At 40.4% G+C, this 19,599-nt stretch overlaps 3 protein-coding genes across 4 annotated transcripts in view; 1 reads left to right on the forward strand and 2 right to left on the reverse strand.

Moving 5' to 3' along the window:
• The window catches only part of LOC109424298 (tyrosine-protein phosphatase non-receptor type 61F), a 51,957-nt gene extending 44,540 nt beyond the window's left edge, over positions 1-7,417 (reverse strand). For both annotated transcript variants that reach the window (XM_029880146.2, XM_062852217.1), the window contains exon 1: positions 6,546-7,417. In XM_029880146.2, the coding sequence (XP_029736006.2) occupies positions 6,546-6,686 (141 nt within the window). In that variant the 5' untranslated portion in view covers positions 6,687-7,417. The remainder of the gene's footprint in view (positions 1-6,545) is intronic.
• Positions 7,418-12,967: 5,550 nt separating this feature from the next.
• On the forward strand, positions 12,968-13,599 carry LOC109428671 (immediate early response 3-interacting protein 1). Its single transcript, XM_019704484.3, has 3 exons — positions 12,968-13,194; positions 13,294-13,395; positions 13,471-13,599. Exons 1-3 carry the CDS (start codon positions 13,107-13,109, stop codon positions 13,524-13,526), a joined length of 246 nt encoding a protein of 81 aa, XP_019560029.1. The 5' UTR covers positions 12,968-13,106; the 3' UTR covers positions 13,527-13,599.
• Positions 13,549-14,326, reverse strand: LOC109424300 (biogenesis of lysosome-related organelles complex 1 subunit 2). The gene is made up of 3 exons (XM_019699400.3): positions 14,201-14,326; positions 13,842-14,148; positions 13,549-13,777 (listed from the first exon to the last, which is right to left on the reverse strand). The coding sequence occupies exons 2-3, from the start codon at positions 14,136-14,138 to the stop codon at positions 13,649-13,651; spliced, it is 426 nt and encodes a 141-aa protein (XP_019554945.2). The 5' UTR covers positions 14,139-14,148; positions 14,201-14,326; the 3' UTR covers positions 13,549-13,648.
• Between the last annotated feature and the right edge of the window lie 5,273 nt (positions 14,327-19,599).

The raw sequence follows: 19,599 nt of genomic DNA on the forward strand, positions 1-19,599 counted from the left end.
CTCGAGGTATTCGATACTTGTGCCATCATATGTTTCATCTTGAAACTGCTCAGGAACATCGTCGTCAGTTTGCAATTCCACTGGTAGAGTCTAAAATTTAATCAAAATCAAGTTATAAGACGGAATACCTAATAAAAATACTGTTTTGCTCACCGGTTCATCAAAACCACCTTCTTGAGTTTTGCCATCCCCATCTAGAGTGTCCTTTTGCATGATAGCCAGTATCATTTTCTCGAGCTCTGATAGAATATCGCGTTTCTTTTTCACCAAACCATTCTCGCCACTCTGACGGTTTTGAATTCCCAGCCATTTCGTTTTGGTATTCTGCTTAAGGTCTCGCCAAGAAAGCTCCCATTGGTCAGGTGTTTTGGTAGCTACTCCAAGTGGGTTCAATGCGTTGCCCAAATTGATCCATTTTTGTTTTTGTAGCTCCTTTCCCCGCAGTGACTGAAATCGGTTGTTCGCGAAGTCCAAATTATCCATCATGTAGTCCACCATGTACTTTTTTTGGTCCACCGATATATATTTTTTCAGCCTACCAGATGCAATTCAGTTATTTTGTGAAGAATCGATATCAAACTTTACTTACGCTTTGGTTGAAGCCATTCTCAATATTTTTTATGCCGATTTACACCTTGCGAGCTGCTCAAACTAAAGTTTACTTCTTTGATAAAACGATTGTTTGTTCACATACTTCGACTCTTCTACACAAACATTTGAAAATATCCTCATAACTTTTCATGATATATCTGTCGTTTAATTATTTTATATTTTTATGATAATATTAATCTTATAACACCGTTTTCTGTATGTTGATGTAATTTTCCCTAATTATTAATGTCAAACATAAACAAAAATACTAACTGCGTGCGATTGTCATAATAAAATAATAAAAAATGAGAGCGTCTTTCGTTATGATAATGAGGCGTTTTGAAAAGTCAGCCCAAAACCATTTGTCGAAGCCATCTAGCGGAAAAATTGTGAACCATCTTTTTTCTTAGAACGAAATATGTATTTTCTCTTTCTCTTTGAATAATTTGAATAAGAAATGACATTTTCGCGAAGAGATTTTCTCAAATTTTCTTGGAAGACCGGAATTTAACTGCAGATATTATTTTTTTTGTTCTCTCATTTTTTTTTGTTAGATGGCACAAATGTCCCAAATGAAGGATAACGTGCCTCTGGAGCCGGCCTTCTGATACCTGTGGTTTATGCGGTAGATGTCTTGCTACGATTGCTTCTGGAGTTCATGCCGGGATTCTTTAAGGTATTTCTTCAAAATTTCTTCTAGAGATTCCGCCATAAATTATTTTTGGGAATTTTTCAGAATTCCTATTTGAATCTCTTCAGGAATTCGTGGAGGGATTCATTCAATAATTCTCATTGTGATTTCTCCAGTATTTTTTTACTAGAAAATCCAGGAATTATTTTTATTTGAGAATCCCTTCCGATATGTCCGGGGGGAGGGTTCTCTTGGGATTCCTCTAGGATTTCTTCGTGATATTTCTACAGGAATATGTCTTGATATTGCTTAAAAAATTTCTCAGGTGATTTCTTCCGGAAGAGTATTGCAGAGATTCTTCTGGATTTCTTCAGACATTTCTTCTAAAATTTCAACTGGGAATTTTTCAGAGATTTCAATAGGAGCCCCTCCAACAGTTATTTTGGGAATTACTTCTGGAATTTTTCCAGGAATTTCTCTAGGGATGCAACTGAGAATTTTTTCGGCGACTGCAATAGCAGGGCTGTTACAAAAATGTCGATTTCGAAACCGCAAAATCCGCGCTAAGCCATTTGAAATCCGCGCCGAGGTTATCAAATCCGCGCCAGTACAAAAATATATGGTTTTGATTACTCATTCATAAAAAGCCAGAATTTTTCAGAGAAAATCAAATATTCGTTACTTTACACTCCAGATGAAGAGCATTTCTTTTCTATTGATAAATTGATTTTTAACCATTACTAATCCATGACTTTAGATGACAACTTCTGCATCACAAAAGTTTAATATGTTGAAAACAGACTAGTTTTTTAAATTGGTATACATTGTTTTGAAAAAAAAAATCAACATTATGATAGGAATCCTGAAAAAATTGAATTATCTAAGAAAGCAATCATAAAAATCTCCAGGACGTCTTTGTTACACTGAAATACAAACGAATGTTCGATTATTTGAATTTGGAATGAGTATATTTCAGTGTAAACGCAGGAGTAGGAAAAAGTTTAAGGAAAGAGATGAAACAGTAGGCAGAAGGAAAATTCAAAAAAGTAATTCAAACGCGCCGTATTCAGATGTGTTTCGTGTTCTCGCAAATAAATTTCATTTAAATTAATAAAATCCACTTGCTTTCCCATCCTGAAAATCCGATGAAAAGTCTTAAATGTAGCTTTTTTTTCAGGAACATCAGAAATATCACGACATACTGTGTCAGAAAACCAATCAGATTGATTTCCACGACATACACAGCCAACAAAACAAATGATTTTCTTTACGAGATTCTGTTAAATTTCCGGTAGATGTCTTTTTGTAAATTCCAAAAATAATAAGTTTAAATCACCGAGGAACTTCAGCAATTATTTTAGACATCTTGCCACTATTCACAGTTTTTTTTTGAACCTCAGGCTCTGAGTTTCATCCAAAATTTAAATTCGATCCAAAAATTTAGCCAAAAATTGATCTCGGAATTAAGACAGTATTGAATTCAAGAGTTTGACTTAGAAATTCAGAGGATAATCTTCTAGTTTTAATAAATTGAGGGTTTAGTGCAAAGCAACTAATCTAGCACACCAAGCTAGGGATAATTAACATTGTTTTTATTTATGCACAAAAATCCATAGCTCTAATTTGAAAATTTTCATTATTTTTGATTATGTTGAGTTCCATGTCTAAATGTTTATTGTAAGTGCATTTGAAGACCATTTCCGCGAAATACGCGCCGAAATTAGCAAAAACGCGTGAAACGCAAAAATCGCGAAAAAAGCAAAATCCGCATTTGATCTTCCCGAGCCACGTTTTACATGATGGCCACTAAAAAATCCCTCCTAAAAATATTATGGATTGTTCACTCGGTAGTATTTGAATGATGACCAATCAAGAACACACTATTCACACTATGCCAAAGCATTAAACAATAGTTTTTGTGCTATTCAGAGCATGCGCAAAGTTAGGAACAATCGAAGATTTTGTGCGCAAAGTTAGGAACAAGGCAATGAAATAGTTTTTATATTTTAAATATTTTTTAGGTTTGTATAATTATTTTTTCTCCAATGCAGACTCAAAGTAGGGTCATTAGCCTATCGTGTGAGCAGTTGTTCATGAAATATTTTGTTTGTTGTATTTTTTAGAACGACACGAAGTTTGATTTTTTTAACTGCACATAGTTTGGTGCGTACACGGTATAAACCCAAAATGAACTTGTTGCCTTGCCGATCACTGACTCAATTTGAGCATTCCAGTTCAGTTAGGCATCCAGAATCAAACCTATATATTTGACTCGATCAGTAGGATGAATTGGTATCCCTTCAAGCTGAAAAGCTCTGAAGTTGATCTTCCTTCTCCTAGTGAAAGGGTGCGGCTTTTGACGGGTTGATGCTAAGGCCCTCCTTAAAACAGAAACATGTTTGTTTCAAAATGTTGATGCGGCCTTTTCAATTGTTGGTCTTGAAATATTGGTTTGAATTTTTTAGAAGCATTTGAAAACTGACTTCCTACTATTCCCCATGCTAAAAAATCGGTCCTTCACGCATACAGTAAACTTTGTCCAAGTGACAGCAGCGTACCTTCGAGCTTTCGAATCTACTAAGAGATCCTAGAAAAGTGGCAACAAGACTCCCCCTTGGGGGCATCCAGAAACACTCAATATCCTAATCGATGCTTGACGCAATGTTGAGAAGAGATATCGGTTTTTGAGCATTTGGTAAATCCAATTGGAAATCATTGCCCATTGGAGATATAGCATGACTCCGTGCGGCTTCCAATATGGCATCGAAAAGCACGTTGTCAAGAGCACCCTCGATATCTAAGATCACACTCAAACAAGATTGCTTTAGAGTGAATGGTTTTTTAATATCGTAAACAACCTTGTGTAAAAGAGTTACAGTGGACTTTCCAAATTGGTAAGCATGTTGGTTTACCTGAAGAAGCACGTTGGCCAGATGAACATCACGCATGTGATGATTGACAATGCGTTCTATGTATTTCAGAAGAAAAGAGTCAAACTGATAGGTCTGAAACTCTTTACTTCTTCATACGACGCTCGACCCACTTTCGGAATAAACTTTACAGTAATATTCCGCAAGGATTTGTGAATATACCCTGTAGCGAAACTGCACACAAGCAGTTTTTTCAAAACATGTTTGAAATAAATAAAACGCTTCTGAAGCAAAATAGGATATATCCCATCTGATCTAGGAGATTTTAAAGGAGCAAAGCTATTTAGTGCCCACTCAATCGATTCTATAGCTATAATACTCCGAGCCGAAGCTGAAGAAAAAGATTCATAACTACAAGAAAATACATCAGGTTCATCCGAAGATGTAATGTTCACACATCCGGGGAAGCGTGTATTTGTGTATGTATGTACTGAAAACACATTCCAAAACTTCCTCACCAGAGGAAGTGAAGTCGCCATTAGGCAAACGAAGTTCGTTCACTTGGAAATCCTTAGATTTCTTAGGGAGTTTGTTCAACCGATTGACTTCATTCATACTGGAAGCATTTGTACAACGGTTTCTCAGTCGGATCCGATCGTTCAGCAGACCGAAGAGCTGTCTGGTAGACCTTGCGAGCGGACCTGAAAGCCTCAGATCCAGCCCAACGTAGTATATTCCAACTCTTTCTGTACTGGTTCCTGAGCTGCTCCAAATCAGAGTTTCACAAATGGGTTCCCCTTATGGTCTTCACAGACCACACCCGAGCAGGAGAAAATAGCTGAAGAATACCTAACTCAGGTATGGAAAACCGAATACCTACAACCTGAATGAGGTATTAAGTAGCCCTGCATAAGAGGTAAAATACCTAAAATAATAACTGAGGTGTATTCTGTGCATAACGCGTGAATAATGACTTCAGGTATTGCAATACCTAAATAATAATCGGCGATTTTTCCATATAAATAGTGATTTTTCAATAATTAAATAATACCTCAAGCAGTCCTCAACACCAAACCAATAACTCGTTGAGGTATTTTATCAATACCTACAAAATACCAAAATAAGTTATTTTCAATACCAGGATAATCGACCAATACCTTGTCTTGGTATGATACCTGACTTTGGTATGCTCCAGTTATGTGGCAGTTATTCATTCCTGCTCGGGCAGAGGACAAGCTTGTTGAAAAGCTTTTATGATGAATGACAATGTAGTTTTAACAACATTATCTAAATCACCAGGAATGTCAATAGATGTTGAAATTTGGCCACAACCAAATCAGTAGAGGGATTTCAGTTGGTGGACAGGGGATTCCTGAAATGCAGTTTGCGAAGTGACATTCAAATGTTCAAAAAAGATGTAGCGATGATCAGATAAAGATTCTTCATCTGCCATGCCAATTGGTCAACTCGTGACTAATTTTCTTAGAGCAAAGCGTTATGTCTAACACTTCCTCTCTAGCAGATACCATAAAGGTTGCCTATGCTAAGTAATCCAAGATCTGTATTGCTTAAGTATTGCATCAAACAAACTGAAGCCTCTCAAGTTAATGTTTGAGCTGCCCCAGATGATACGGGGAGCATTAGCATCACTACTAGTAATTAACAGAAGACCATTTTAAGTGCAGTATACGATGGCTTGTTTGAAAGCATCCGTAGGGGATGGTTCGTTTTGCGGCAGATAAACTGAACAGCACAGGTACATCTTTGGTAGCTATTTGAAAATCAAGATGAACAACGATTGTTTTGTTGACAAGCACACATGCTCGAGACATGACATGTAAGTTTGCCTTTGAATTTTTACTGAATGTAACAAAGTATTCAGTATTCAGTTAAAGTTAAAGTCCAGGTTCAAAAGGATACCTAAATATTCATTTGATTGATTTGTCTTTATTAGAGAGACTTTCAGCCCTTGGCTGGTTCGTCTCTTTTCGGATACCTAAATAGAATTTTCCCTTATTGAAGCAAGGTTCTTGAACTAACCCGTTTTTGGCTGTGCTGTAAGATTGGAGAATAAATATGCAAAGATTGATCGTTGCTGTTTTTTTGTGCTGAAGATTGATTTGACATATCCTACCGTAGCCATTACCTAAACTAGACAAGATTAGACATTTTGCATTCACTGCACAAAAAATAACAATGATAAAACCGTATCAGTATCGATTGGAGAACAAGAGGATATTTGTAAATCACTTACACACATTTCTTGTCATTTCATATATCCCGCCTGCTGGCGTAACCAGCCCTGGTTGGGTGCAAGGACAAACATTGTCGTAGTTCATGGAAAGTGGGTGCAAAACCGGTTACCCCCCCTTTTATACCGCCTGCCTTATCTGTGCGTGGGTCAGGATGAAGCACAAAAAAAGTTACTTCAACAAGGACAAACTATCACTCACCTGAAAAACCAAAGCCCATCCATGGCGAGATTCGATCTCGTTGTATTCGGCTTCGATGCTGTTCGGTCCACTGCTGCTGCTGTTGTTACTGCTGCTGGTGGTGCTGCTGCTGTTTGTGGTGGTCGTATTGTTGGAACTCATTTTGACGCCTTGGTTCTTCCTCCGCTCTCCGTTCCGTGGAACTCTTACCACCAGGTTTTGCGCCCACCAGAGCCCCACTTAGAAAAACACTCAAAGTGCCACAACAGCCTGCAACCTTCTCCCCGGTGCACTAGAACCGATGAAGGCGTAGCACCTTTCCTCACTATCTCCAGATTATTTCAAAGCGGAACAGAATACAGAGCAAAATAATAAAGCAACACCCTCTTCAATAACACACACGCACACTCTGCGCTTCTCTTTTCAGCCTCCGACACCGAAAGATTCTTTCACTTCCACACACTATTGTTACACTGCTGCTGCTGATTCTCTTCTTCCACTCCCGTCGATTTCTTCCGAAAAACTACTGCTTCTTCTTCCTTTCCTTTCGTTTTTTTCCTTCCCCGCACTCGGAAAGCTCTTTTCAGCCGATTTCAGATCAAAACGCACACTTTTCGCAGTAGAAATTCCGCACTTAACCTACGCAATCGCCGCTCCCCACTAAGCGCAATCCACTGGACAATCTCAACACTACTGGGATCCGTTCGTTCCGGGACAGATCATGATTCCAGTAACTTTTCACAAACATCCGACGACGGCGACGACGACCAGGAGGACGGACCGCGACTTCGACGATGATGGCTGATGTTGCAAAGAAAAAACTGCTCGCTCCGATTCCATCGGGTTTTAACTACGCGACTTTTCGGACGGCGCGCACACGTACAGGACCGCACACACGCACACGGAGTTTGACAGAAGTTGGACGCGGATCCTAGCTGGCAACACTTCCGATGACAGTTTGTGTGGTGCTTCTTTATCGACAATATGTTTGATCGAATACTGGGCAAAATTTGGATTACAACTGGCCAAAGCAAAACTGTAATGTGATAATTCGTAGCTTCCTGAAGGACAGGACCTTCCAAGTCTCGGTAAATGGCTGTACCTCGGAGCGGATGCAGGTTCCGTTTGGTGTACCGCAAGGCTCCGTACTAAGTCCTACGCTGTACAACATCTTTTCGGCCGACATCGTTCAAATGGAAGGAGTGCAGTACTACAGTCGGAACCCGCTCGTTGAGCCACAACCTCCACCCAACCAACGAATTCGATTCGCTAGTTGGGTGAAGTGACAGCAGCACAAGGGGCGTGCGCATTGTTTTTTTTAAATCATGTTTAGGTTGGAAGCAAAAAGGAAAATTTTTCAATTTGTTTCACATTTAGAGCAAAACTGATACGTTTTGCAAGATACATATATGGCCAATGCAGAAAATAATTATTTTCACCCATTTTTAGTCGGTGAAGTGAAAATATAGATGTTTATGAAACCACCTGGACCAAAAGCAAGCACAAAACGCTTTCAATGATCGACAAAATAAAGATTACCGATGTTTTGCATTTGTTTCGAAGTAATAGTCGAGTCAAGTACAAGACACTGAAGACGACCTTACAGTTGAGGTCGAAATACTGTCAAAGGATGCAAATTCTTAGTGGAATTCAAAGGAACAGTACTTAACGCGATTTTCTTTTTATTTACAGATATTCCCTTAACAAACCCAGGTTAATCATCATCATGTACATATTCTTTTTTTTTTTGAAGAAATATGAAATAGAAATTCTTTTCGATTATTAGTAAAGTTTAAGGAACCAAAAACTCATTAGCTCGCCCCTCGGCAGGGCCGGATCTAAGGGGGGGCCGGGGGGGCCCGGGCCCCGGGCCCCCACATTTTAGGGGCCCCCACAAAAACCTTTTTTGGTTGCTAACACTAGCTTTATTTTTCATATTACTCAAGTACTGTACTGAAAATAAGGAAAAACATTTTTGGTCATCTCTCCGAGGGGCCTCCACATCCCCTCGGGCCCCGGGCCCCCACAATCCTTAATCCGGGCCTGCCCCTCGGAATTACAGATTGGTTGTCATTTTGAGTTTGACATTGAATTATGACATCCAGGTACTTTTTAGTTGGCTGACAGCTCAACTAACGGGGCCCCAACTAAAAAGTCACCCAACTATTAAGCCCCCAACCAGCGAGTCATGACTGTACTTGTTTGCAGACGACACTGGATTTTTAGTGTCACATCGGGACGCCAATGTAGTAGTGGACAAACTGCAACAAGCTCAGGACGTTATTCTTGAGTACCAAAGGAAATGGAAGGTAAAAGTGAATCCTGCTAAGTCCCAAGCCATTTACTTTACGCGCCGTCGGAGCCCAAGGTACCTGCCCCAAACTCAAGTTTCCTGCAATGGTGTCGACATTCCTTGGTCCGAAAGCGTTGGTTACCTTGGTGTATCCTTGGACCAGAAGCTTAACTTCAGCTGTCACGTAACCAATAGCATCCGGAAATGTGATATTCTCACAAAAACTCTTTACCCGCTTATAAAGAGGCGCTCTAGGCTGCATCCCACTATTAAGGTGCTGCTTTACAAAACCGTTTTCCGGCCTACGGTGGCGTATGGATTCCCTGCTTGGTTCGACTGTGCACAGTGTCACCGGAACAAAATACAAGTCAAGCAAAACCGTCTTCTGAAGATGATGCTGGATCTGAGCCCCTTTCATCCGACGGATGATGTTCACAGGATTGCCGGCGTTGAACGGATCGACGACTGGTTCCAGAGGCTGGTTCCCAAATTCCTGCAGAGTTGCTCTTCATCTGTAAACCCCCTTTTACAAGAGTTGGCCGTGTAGTATTGTGATATTAGTATTAAGCTTTCTTTCCTGTCCCATCTTTCTATAAGTTATTTCGAAGGTTTTTTTTTTGTATTTTCCTTCCCTGTCGATACTTGTTAGTCCCTTATATACATTAAATGTAATTTTGTTTGACGTTATTGTTGTAAGGATTCCCGTGTCTCAATGTTAGATCTTTAAAAAAAAACATATTGTATTGGATAAGCGTACAAATAAATAAATGAAATGAAATGAAAAATGAAAACTGTAATGTTTCGTAACGCCTTTTGGGCAAAGGGCTTTGTTCACAAATGTCAAACGCTGGAGGGGGTGGGTGGTTGTCCGTTGTGTTGTTACATCACCGACGAACCGACGTGACAGTGGTGTTTCAAAACTGTCCCCCTCAATTTAACGGTCGACTAGCAAAGCGAGCGAACCCTTCTGTCAAATCAGCGCAGACGCGAACCTCTTCCTATATGAACACACCGGGCAATTTTTGCGTGGCGTAATTTATGGCCGCTCCCCAACATGTGAGTGTGGTTTTTAAAAGATTCACGCAAGCCGTGTGCAGAGCTGTGCGTGAGTCATGTCGTTTTCGTTTTTGCGGCGGTGTTAAACCGCTTCTTAAATACTACACTGAACGAAAACCCCATCCCGAAATCGACTGATTTGTCCGACCATCCAGTCCAAATTAGCAAAATCGTGTTTTCGAATGCACGCTCGCGTCAGAATACCCATTTTTTCATTGCTATCTCTGTCGCTCTTCAAGAGGCCCCATTTAAAAATACCCATTTTCAAGTTGGGCCGCCCAACTTGGAAATGGGTATTTTTAAATGGGGCCTCTTGAAGAGCGACAGAGATAGCAATGAAAAAATGGGTATTCTGACGCGAGCGTGTGACGAATCAGTCATACGGCAATCATCCTGAAAAGCGGATGACGACCATCTTATTCGTGTATGAGTCGACGCACGCTATGTGAATGAATATTAGTTTAAGAGCGTAGGCAACACAGATGCACCAAATTTATTCATCGATAGCGTAACAAATTCCTTGTTCGTTATACCCGCGACATTGACGAATTGCGTTGCATGTCCTATTTCTGGACGTGACGCATTTTTGAAATGGGTGTTCGCGAGGGCACCCTGGCCACTAAGTAAATCATTTTTGAGAAGGGAAGCGGATATATGAATGATATCAATCGCTAAAAAACAAGGTCGCTCGACCATATGGTCGACATTCCATTTCCATATCGCTGTCATCCGATTTTAGGATGACATCATTCGGTCGGTGGACCATACGGTTTCCGACCGAATGTCGTTAAGGGGCGCGATCGTATCGCCTCTCAGTCGATCTTGGGCGGGGGTTTCCGTTCAGTGTACACTGCAGTGTCTTGAAAAAAAAAATTTTAGGTGCAGTTAAGACAATGTGCGTGAAGAAAAACCAAAATAATTTAGGCCAAACATTTCAATAGGTCCTATCTGCATTTGAGAGGCTCTCTTTGTTTACTTTCTCTTTCAATTATTGCAATGTCATGCTACATCAGAAGACAATCAGAAGACGATTGTTTTGACCATCGTTCAATGCAAGGAGACAATCATAATACAAATAAACAGCTGAGATATTAACGAAAGAGAGGGAAACCAAAGAGAGCCTCTATTCTGCAGATTGGACATGTTTGGCCTGAATAGGACGCAATCAGTGAGGTACTAGATTGAAAGTAGTGAGCTGGATTTTTGTATGGTGAGATGATCAATTCTCCATATCTGCAATGAAATGGTGCAAACAGCGTGGGTTATATGATTCATTGGCTAATTTGATGCTGTTTGAGTAAAAGTTTGGATAACTGTGTTGTTGTATTATTTTTCCTTACAACTTTGACAACACAGTTCCCGCATAGAGATTTACAGTTTGTCTTAAACTCCAAACAGTAAATTTCTTGTATCTGTAGCTGTTACCGTATGGCAAACAGTTGATTTCTTGTTGAAGAATATGAGATTGAACGCAATCAACTATAAATCACGGTCCATGCAATCCATACCAAGTAGTAACATTATATTATACTGCCCAGATATTGTTGAATGATATGGAGACCGTAGTTCGCAAGTAATGTATGTCAAACTGTTCGTGCTTATTCTGTGCAACACACTTACATACATGCGTTTTACTATATGCTACTGGTATTTTACAATATGAGAAACAGTGGCACGCATCGGTATTCGTGAACCAATGAAAATCGACTGGTGGCTTTTAAAACAAAACAAAAAAAAATTTGGAAGCAGCAAATCGAAATTGAAATTTTGTTTTAGAGCATTTTTGGTTGGCCAAATATCAGTGCACTGGATCCGAAGTAGCTGTTACAGGTGAGTGTTTAATCTAACGGAAACATTGTGTCCACCCAGCTAATACCGACTGTGCATTTTTTTTCTCTTCGTATTAAGAAACAGTTTCCACCCAGAGGCGTTCATCGGCGGCCTACAGTTGGTCACATTACACGGCATTGATCCGGTGACCCCATCATCCGGACCGAGATCTGGACAGTTCGGAATGAGGCATGGGGTGCATCGTTCAATCAGGGTGAGTAAAATGCTGGTGTTGAAGGTGAACTGACCATAATCTACCTATATATCCTCTGCAGGCAAGTCCTGAAGGAATGCTGCTTACTGTTTATGCGTTCAACGCTGGGACTGGGACAATCGAATGTGGATGGACTTTCGTCGATTCGATTCCCAATCAAACTTCTTCCAAGCTAGCGGCAAGAGGTGAAGCGGAAAACAAACAACGCAGGATTTGGAGAAGCATCTATGTATGTGATGTCTACGCGATTTCTTGAATAAAAGTGATTGATTCTTTGCTTAATATCTAATTTGTTACTTATTTCTCTCTCGCGGTACTCATATCCAAAAAACAGTACGCAATCATATGATAACAGTACGATACACAGTTATTCTACTATGAAGAACTATAAATCACTCGTAATACATACATTGAAGTTTTTCTTCGATATTTATGGTTAAATTGTTCTCTAACCATTTGCTATACAGCGAATCGTCTCGAAAACTGGATAATATATTGACCATATCCTTTACTGTATTGCGAAAAATTTGTTCGAGAAAACGAGCGATTTTTTATGGTAACCAATCTTAACCGCCTATTCCACATACTGTAAATTGGCGGATTACCATTTGTCAAACTGGCAAATCTGTACCTGGAATGGTCAGCTTACTGTTATCTCCAATAGTTTGATATATGGTTAAATGATAATTACTAATGGTCATCTACAGTATGCGAAACGTTGCATTTACAGTTTGTGATTATGCGGGTTATCCAAACTTTTGCTCAAACAGCATCAAATTAGTCAAGAAATAATATAACCCATGCTGTTTGCACCATTTCATTGCAGAAATGGAGTATTGATCATCTCACCATACAAAAATCCAGCTCACTACTTTCAATCTAGTACTTCACTGATTGCGTCCTATTGGCAACTTTGCAAACGCTGTTGGTGGACACGTTGCGCTAAATTTTGACCATGTGTAAACACATTTTCGCCTGTGTGCGGTGTAACGGTGAGTTACACTGACAACACGTTACGGTGCGTTTCTCAAAACATCAGAGATGACGTTTCGCAACAGTGTCATTTTTGACTTCCAGCTTCGCGTTCGCGACTAAAAAACATTCTCGCAAAATCAGACGATTCTTGTTTGGTAAATTTACAGCAAAATTTGAAATTTGCTTAGTTTAGTCCCTTCTTAATTCAATCGATATGTTCACACTGTGGTCACTTATTGAAGCTTCGCTTCTCTGCCTGAACGCCGTTTGCATTCTGCACGAGGAACGGTTTCTAGCGAAATGTAAGTACCTAGCTTCTAGGTGATTCAGCCTCCACATCTGTTGCTCTACCGAAGAGCTGGACGACAGCCAAATATTAATGGTTCAAAATCTTCTAACAGTTGGATGGGGAGCGTCTGCCCAGGTTCAAGGATTCGGTGAAGCCCCTACGGTAAAAGCTCAGGTTCTCAATCTCGTGCGATCCATCAGGACAGTTGCCAAAAGTAAGTAATATTTTAATCCATATACCTAATTGTAGCTGTTGAACAAAAGCTTATCCTCTATGAACTTTCTTTCAGTTCCGCTGATATTCCTAAACATTGTGGCGATAATATTTAAGCTCTTATTAGGGTAATACAATCTAAAACAAAAGCCGATTTCGTAAAATAAAAATTTTATTACAAATAAAATCACAATTTAAATTACCACCCCTCCCTCCTATACAGTTTTCTTGGAGTTGTTTGCCGTAAAATATACTTATTTCTTAGCTTTTAGAGATTTGAACTTGTTTTCTAATCGAATCGTGTATGAATCAAGCTGATAGGCAGCCGCCTCCAGCTTATTTACCGTTGCTTCAATGTCGTCCACCTTCTGAAGAAGTGGTTTCTAAAATATATCAACTTCGTCAATATCTCTACAATCAGTAAGCAAATTCCTCATCGTCACTCACCAGTTCCTCGTACTTCCGGCTCAGTTCGGCATTTTTGACCGCTATCGATTCGGACATCTGCTTCATCTCCTGCACCTTGCCCATCATGGCTTTGCTCATATTCTCGACCAGACGGTAATCGTCGGCGGTGGTTCCCAGCTCGTGGCTGATGTATTCGCCGGTTTTTTGGAACATCTTTGTGGCCAACCGGGACAGATTGGGATCATGGGCATCGAACGGCTCGAAACTGGATGTGGACGTCGACAAAGTCGGGCCCCGTTTGGGCGAATCCGTTACACCGCCGTAGTCGTCCTCCATTTGGCTTTTGCTGTTGGACATTTCGATGAATTAATTCAATAAGGAAACTGAAAAATACGCACCTTCTCGGGTTCCGACGTAAATAATCCGAAAATTTTGAACAACAAACTGAATTTGTTTTTGTTTTTCTTGTCACTCCTTTGTATCTACTTTGTCGACAAAATTTCTGTGCGTGACAGTGAGGGATGTGAGTCGATACACATTGCACAGTGGGCAATTAATGCAAACTTGAAAGAATGATAATCAATATTTGATATCATTTCGCACGCGTCGTATGTGATTACTGCACGAATCTTTGCCGGGCTGCTTACTTTCACAGCATAAATTCGCAAGTAAATTCGTGCAGTGGACGTACACTGAAAGACGGCTTGCGGTTGAAATTACTATTCTGAATACGCCACTTAATTTGTGCAGACTGATTTTCGTTTCATCTCAACAGATTAATGTTTTCATTTTTACCATGCATCCATGGACCCGATTTGCAATTAAAAAAGTTTCTGGCAACCGGATCCGAAACGAGAACTTTGAGATCACCAGGCTTGCACGCTATCACGCAGAAAAAAATGTAAACACTATTAAATTCTAGTTCAAATCAACCGATTTTTGAGTTTACTATAGCGACAAACTGATTTCTAGTTTAAACTGAACTGTTCTAATACAAATATTTTCATTTGTCGAAATTGGCTTCTTTAACGATGTTGAGATAATTTGACATTCTGAATCTGCATGTCAAACTGAGCTAAAATCCAAATTTTCGTGAATTTTGGAGCCCGGGAACCTATTTAAAAATCAATTTGAAGTTTGTATGGGAGCGATTTGTCGAATCACCCCTCGTCGCAGTTTGTACTGGGCGGAGCTGTCAAACAGTTGCCCAGCTGTCAAAAGATGATTTCAAAAAATCTCTTTGAAATTGCTTTTAGGTACCAACATAAGGTTCTAAAAATCTGAAAAAAATAAAGGGCTATTCTCATTACACCGGGCCGGGACCGTGCCGGACCCCGACCGTGCCCCGGTCATCGATTTCTTACATGTGATTATTATGGCGTGTTTCACATCACACCGTGCCGGGGCTCGGTCGGGCCCCGGCTGGGCTAATGAGAAGCACGCCATAGATATCGTTAGAAAGAAATCGATGACCGGGGCCCGGCACGGTCCCGGCCCGGTGTAGTGAGAAGAGCGCTTAAAAGTGGCTCAGAAAAAGGCGCTCTTTCGCACAAAATCAAAAAATCAATATAGCGCATTTAGTTCACCACTGGACTATCGCACTAGTTTTCACGTGTGCGAAAACGCTAATAAAAGTGCGCGATTGCATCACATCAACTCGGTGTCTTCAGAGCACTTGTTCACCATAGATTGAAGAAATAGTGCGCCGAAGACATCAACCTGATTTGATGCAATCGCGCACTTTTATTTACGTTTTCGCACTTATGAAGTCGCAGTTCGCAGTCCAGTGGTGAACTAAATGCGGTATACTTTTTTCATAATTTAAAACCCCTAATTTTTGACAGTTTGTTAAAACAAACAGAGATATGGTATTTTCAACATGAAATAATGGATTGATTCAAACGACTGCACTTTTGCCACTAACAAACCCGGAATGTGATTGTGTTGCTGACGGCAGCAACTACGGCAGCTCGGAAATCTATTTTTAGACCGTCGGTACACTGAACGAAACCCCCCGCCCAAGATCGACTGAGAGGCGATACGATCACGCCCTTTAACGATATTCGGTCGGAGACCGTATGGTCTGCCGACCAAATGATGTCATCTTAAAACCGGATGACAGCGATATGAATATAGAATGTCGACCATATGGTCGAGCAACTTTGTTTTTTAGCGATTGATAACAATAATGTCACCGCTATCTTTTTCAAAAAATATGTGCTTATTATGGCCAAGGTGCCCTTGCGGGCACCCTTTAAAAAAATATGACATGTCCAGGATAGGACATGCGAAACAAAATTGTCAATGTCCCGGGTGTCACGATCAAAGAACTTGTTACGTTATCGATGAATAAATTCGGTGCATCTGTGTGGCCTTCGCTCTGCAACTAATATTCATTCTCATAGCATGCATCGACTCATACGCGAATAAGATGATCGTCATCCGCTTTTTGGGATGATTGCCGTATGACCATACGCGCCAACTTGTGACGTAGTTGGGGGGCGAGGCCTCTCAAAATCAACCAAATTCGTAAAATGTCGACGCAGTTCATCTATTTTAGGCATATTTACGTGAAAACTAGTGCATTGAGCTAAAAAAAGTTGAATATTGTCCAATTTAGGAGAGCTTCGCCCCCCATCTACGTCACAAGTTGGCGCCTATGCGTATGACTGATTCGTCATTCGAAAACACGATTTTGGTAATTTGGACTGGATGGTCGGACAAATCAGTCGATTTCGGGATGGGGTTTTCGTTCAGTGTAAGCGGATGGGGAGGAGAACGACTATCGAAAGGACTAAAAAGGCGAAACCGATCAACTTTTTGTGGATGCTGTCGTGAGTAGGTACCTGCGCGTTATCCATCACGGCCAAAGCTGCACTTGGAAGTTGGCGTGATGGATTTGCTGCACCTTCTTCGTTGTGGCGATGTTGGGGCACAGAGAACAGACATCCAAGTCCAGTTCCGAAACTGTGTAAGGAATTTAACGGCTGATTGAAATCAGCAACACAAGTGGCAATAGCGTGGCGCTGCAATCGGTTAATTTCCCATACTAATTTAATTCACCACTTGAAATGTTTCAATTCACCACTGACTGTGGCAATATGGTGTTTGGTGGCGTTAGTGTTGTCGTCGTGTATTGGTTTGCAACCTCACTCAAGTGAAGATTCAAATCCTTACACAACTTTCCAAATGAAATTTGTTCTAGCCTTGATGTCTGTTCTCTGTGGTTGGGGTAAGTATTAAATACTTTTTATATACAATTTTTATAGATGTATGGGAGCGTCCATAAATTACGTCACGCAAAAATTGCCCATTTTCAACCCCCCCTCCCCCCTATGTCACACTTTTTGTATGAGACCTCTGAAATTTTTGTATGGGTTGTCACACTTTACTGAACCCCCCCTCCCCCCTAAAAGCGTGACGTAATTTATGGACGTTCCCTATGAGTGCTTTCTGACCATGTTTATGGTTTTTATTTTGTTGAAACAAATGAAATTTTTGGCATTACATGAAATGATGGTATCGGTTGTTTTTATCGATAAACTCTAAATGAAAACAACTAAATATAACTTTGGAATAAGTAAATTCTCAGTTTGAAAATCAACCATGCGTTTTATTGTTTTGAACAAGCGCCAATTTTTTGCGTGTACCACTCGGCTATCGAACCGGTTGATATGAGAGAAGACAAAACGCAATAGAGCTAATAAACTATAGAGGAAGAATGTCGCTGGCGTCGCCGCCGAAACATCTCTTGCTGGCGGAGATAGGCAGGGATATAAGTGTCAAAGCAAAAAAGTATGCAGTTTGACAGATAGATACCCGACATGTTCCCGAGCGAGAACAAAGGGAACACCAGCGACATTCGTCCTCTATAGTTTATTAACTCTATTCAAAACGCACACAAGACACAGAGATCAGACACCCAAGTCCAGTTCGGAAACTGTGTAAGGAATTTAACGACCATTTGAAATCGGCAACACAAGTGGAAATAGCGTGGCGCTGCAATCGGTTAATTTCCCCGAGAATTTCCCATACTAATTTAATTCATCACTTGAAATGTTTCAATTTACCACTGACTGTGGCAATATGGTGTTTGGTGGCGTTAATGTTGTCATCGTGTATTGGTTTGCAACTCAAGTGAAGATTCAAATCCTTACACAACTTTCTGAATGAAATTTGTTCTAGCCTGGATGTCTGTTCTCTGTGGAGAGACTCTTGGAATTCATTGATTTGCTCCAGAATGATACGGAGCGTAACAATATGATCCACACAGGTTTGTCCGGCACGGAATCCTGTTTGCTGCTGTCGAAGAGTTGCGTCAATCTTCTCCTGTATCCGGTAAGGGCCTGTCCATAAACTACGTAGACTCTGGAGGGGGAGGGGGGTTCTGGCCAAAGTCTACGGTCCATACAAATTTCGAAATTTTTGTATGGACGAAAGTCTACGAGGGGGAAGGGGGGAGGTTGGTCAGAGATTGACATATTTGAGTCTACGTAGTTTATGGACAGCGCCTAATACCCCGGACAGACATGTGATACGAGTATGATACACGTACAACGGTACTCACTGTCAAGAAAATGTTAACAAGACCACAGAGAACAGACATGCAGGCTAGAACAAATTTCATTCAGAAAGTTGTGTAAGGATTTGAATCTTCACTTGAGTAAGGTTGCAAACCAATACACGATGAAAACAGTAACGCCGCCAAACACCATATTGCCACAGTCAGTGGTGAATTGAAACATTTCAAGTAGTGAATTAAATTAGTATAAGAAATTACCCGATTGCAGCGCCACGGTATTGCCACTTGTGTTGCCGATTTCAAATGGCCGTTAAATTGGGTTTTTTAATTAAGAAAAATGTATTGATTTTTTGATTGTATACGAAAGAGCACCTTTTTCTGAACCACCATGATTTTTTTCAGATTTTTAGAACTTAATTTTGGTACCTAAAATCGCTTTCGAAGAGATTTTTCGAAATCACCTTTTGACAGCTGGCCAACTGCTTGACAGCTCCACCCAGTACAAAATGCGACGAGGGGTGATTCGACAAATCGCTCCCATACAAACTTCAAACTGATTTTTAAATAGGTTCCTGGGCACCAAAATTCATGAAAATTTGGATTTCGGCTCAGTTTTGCATGCAGATTCTGAATATGGCATTATCTCAACACCGCCAAAGAAGCCAATTCCTTACACAGTTTCGCAAATGGACTTGGATGTCTGTTCTCTGTGACAAGACTAACTTGAACGTTGAGAATTGAGAGTGTGGCACTCATTTCAAGCGCAATTGTACAGTGATTCCTGTATCACATGTGTGTCATAAGTATAATGAATCACTTTGCAGAGGACTTTGAGAACGATACACAGTAACATGATGCCCCGCAAATTATCCCATACAGTCAGGTTACCCTTTTTGGCCAGACCGGCTTCGACGTTATCATTCTCGACTGCAACGTTCATCGATACGGGGTTGTCAGCTTAACAGTTACTGCATTCGTTTGCTGGTTGGGTATCGCATGTGTTTGGCGCCAATGTTACATGGCGCGCTTTATTTTTGGTTGCATGCTGCACCGCATGCAACCAAAAATAAAGCGCGCTATGTAACATTCTAATTTGGACCCCCTGGGTCGTATTATCGCAACTTTCATAGATTTAATAAAAAAATTACGATTTTTTTTAGAATCATTCGCTTAATTGGGTTTTTAAATTAAGAAAAATGTATCAATTTTTAGATTTTATACGAAAGAGCACCTTTTTCTGAGCCACTATGATTTTTTTCAGATTTTTTGAACTTT

Source organism: Aedes albopictus, chromosome 2, assembly GCF_035046485.1.
Source record: "Aedes albopictus strain Foshan chromosome 2, AalbF5, whole genome shotgun sequence".
Classification (NCBI taxonomy): Eukaryota; Metazoa; Arthropoda; class Insecta; order Diptera; family Culicidae; genus Aedes; species Aedes albopictus.

Bases quoted from the DNA above. Each gene is read 5' to 3' on its own strand.
- LOC109424300 (XM_019699400.3), bottom strand. From the start codon at position 14,138: ATGGAGGACGACTACGGCGGTGTAACGGATTCGCCCAAACGGGGCCCG. The intron at 13,778-13,841 runs GTGAGTGACGAT...GATATATTTTAG, and splicing joins GCCGGAAGTACGAGGAACTG to AAACCACTTCTTCAGAAGGT.
- LOC109428671 (XM_019704484.3), top strand. From the start codon at position 13,107: ATGTTCACACTGTGGTCACTTATTGAAGCTTCGCTTCTCTGCCTGAAC. The intron at 13,195-13,293 runs GTAAGTACCTAG...ATCTTCTAACAG, and splicing joins GGAACGGTTTCTAGCGAAAT to TTGGATGGGGAGCGTCTGCC. The intron at 13,396-13,470 runs GTAAGTAATATT...ACTTTCTTTCAG, and splicing joins CATCAGGACAGTTGCCAAAA to TTCCGCTGATATTCCTAAAC.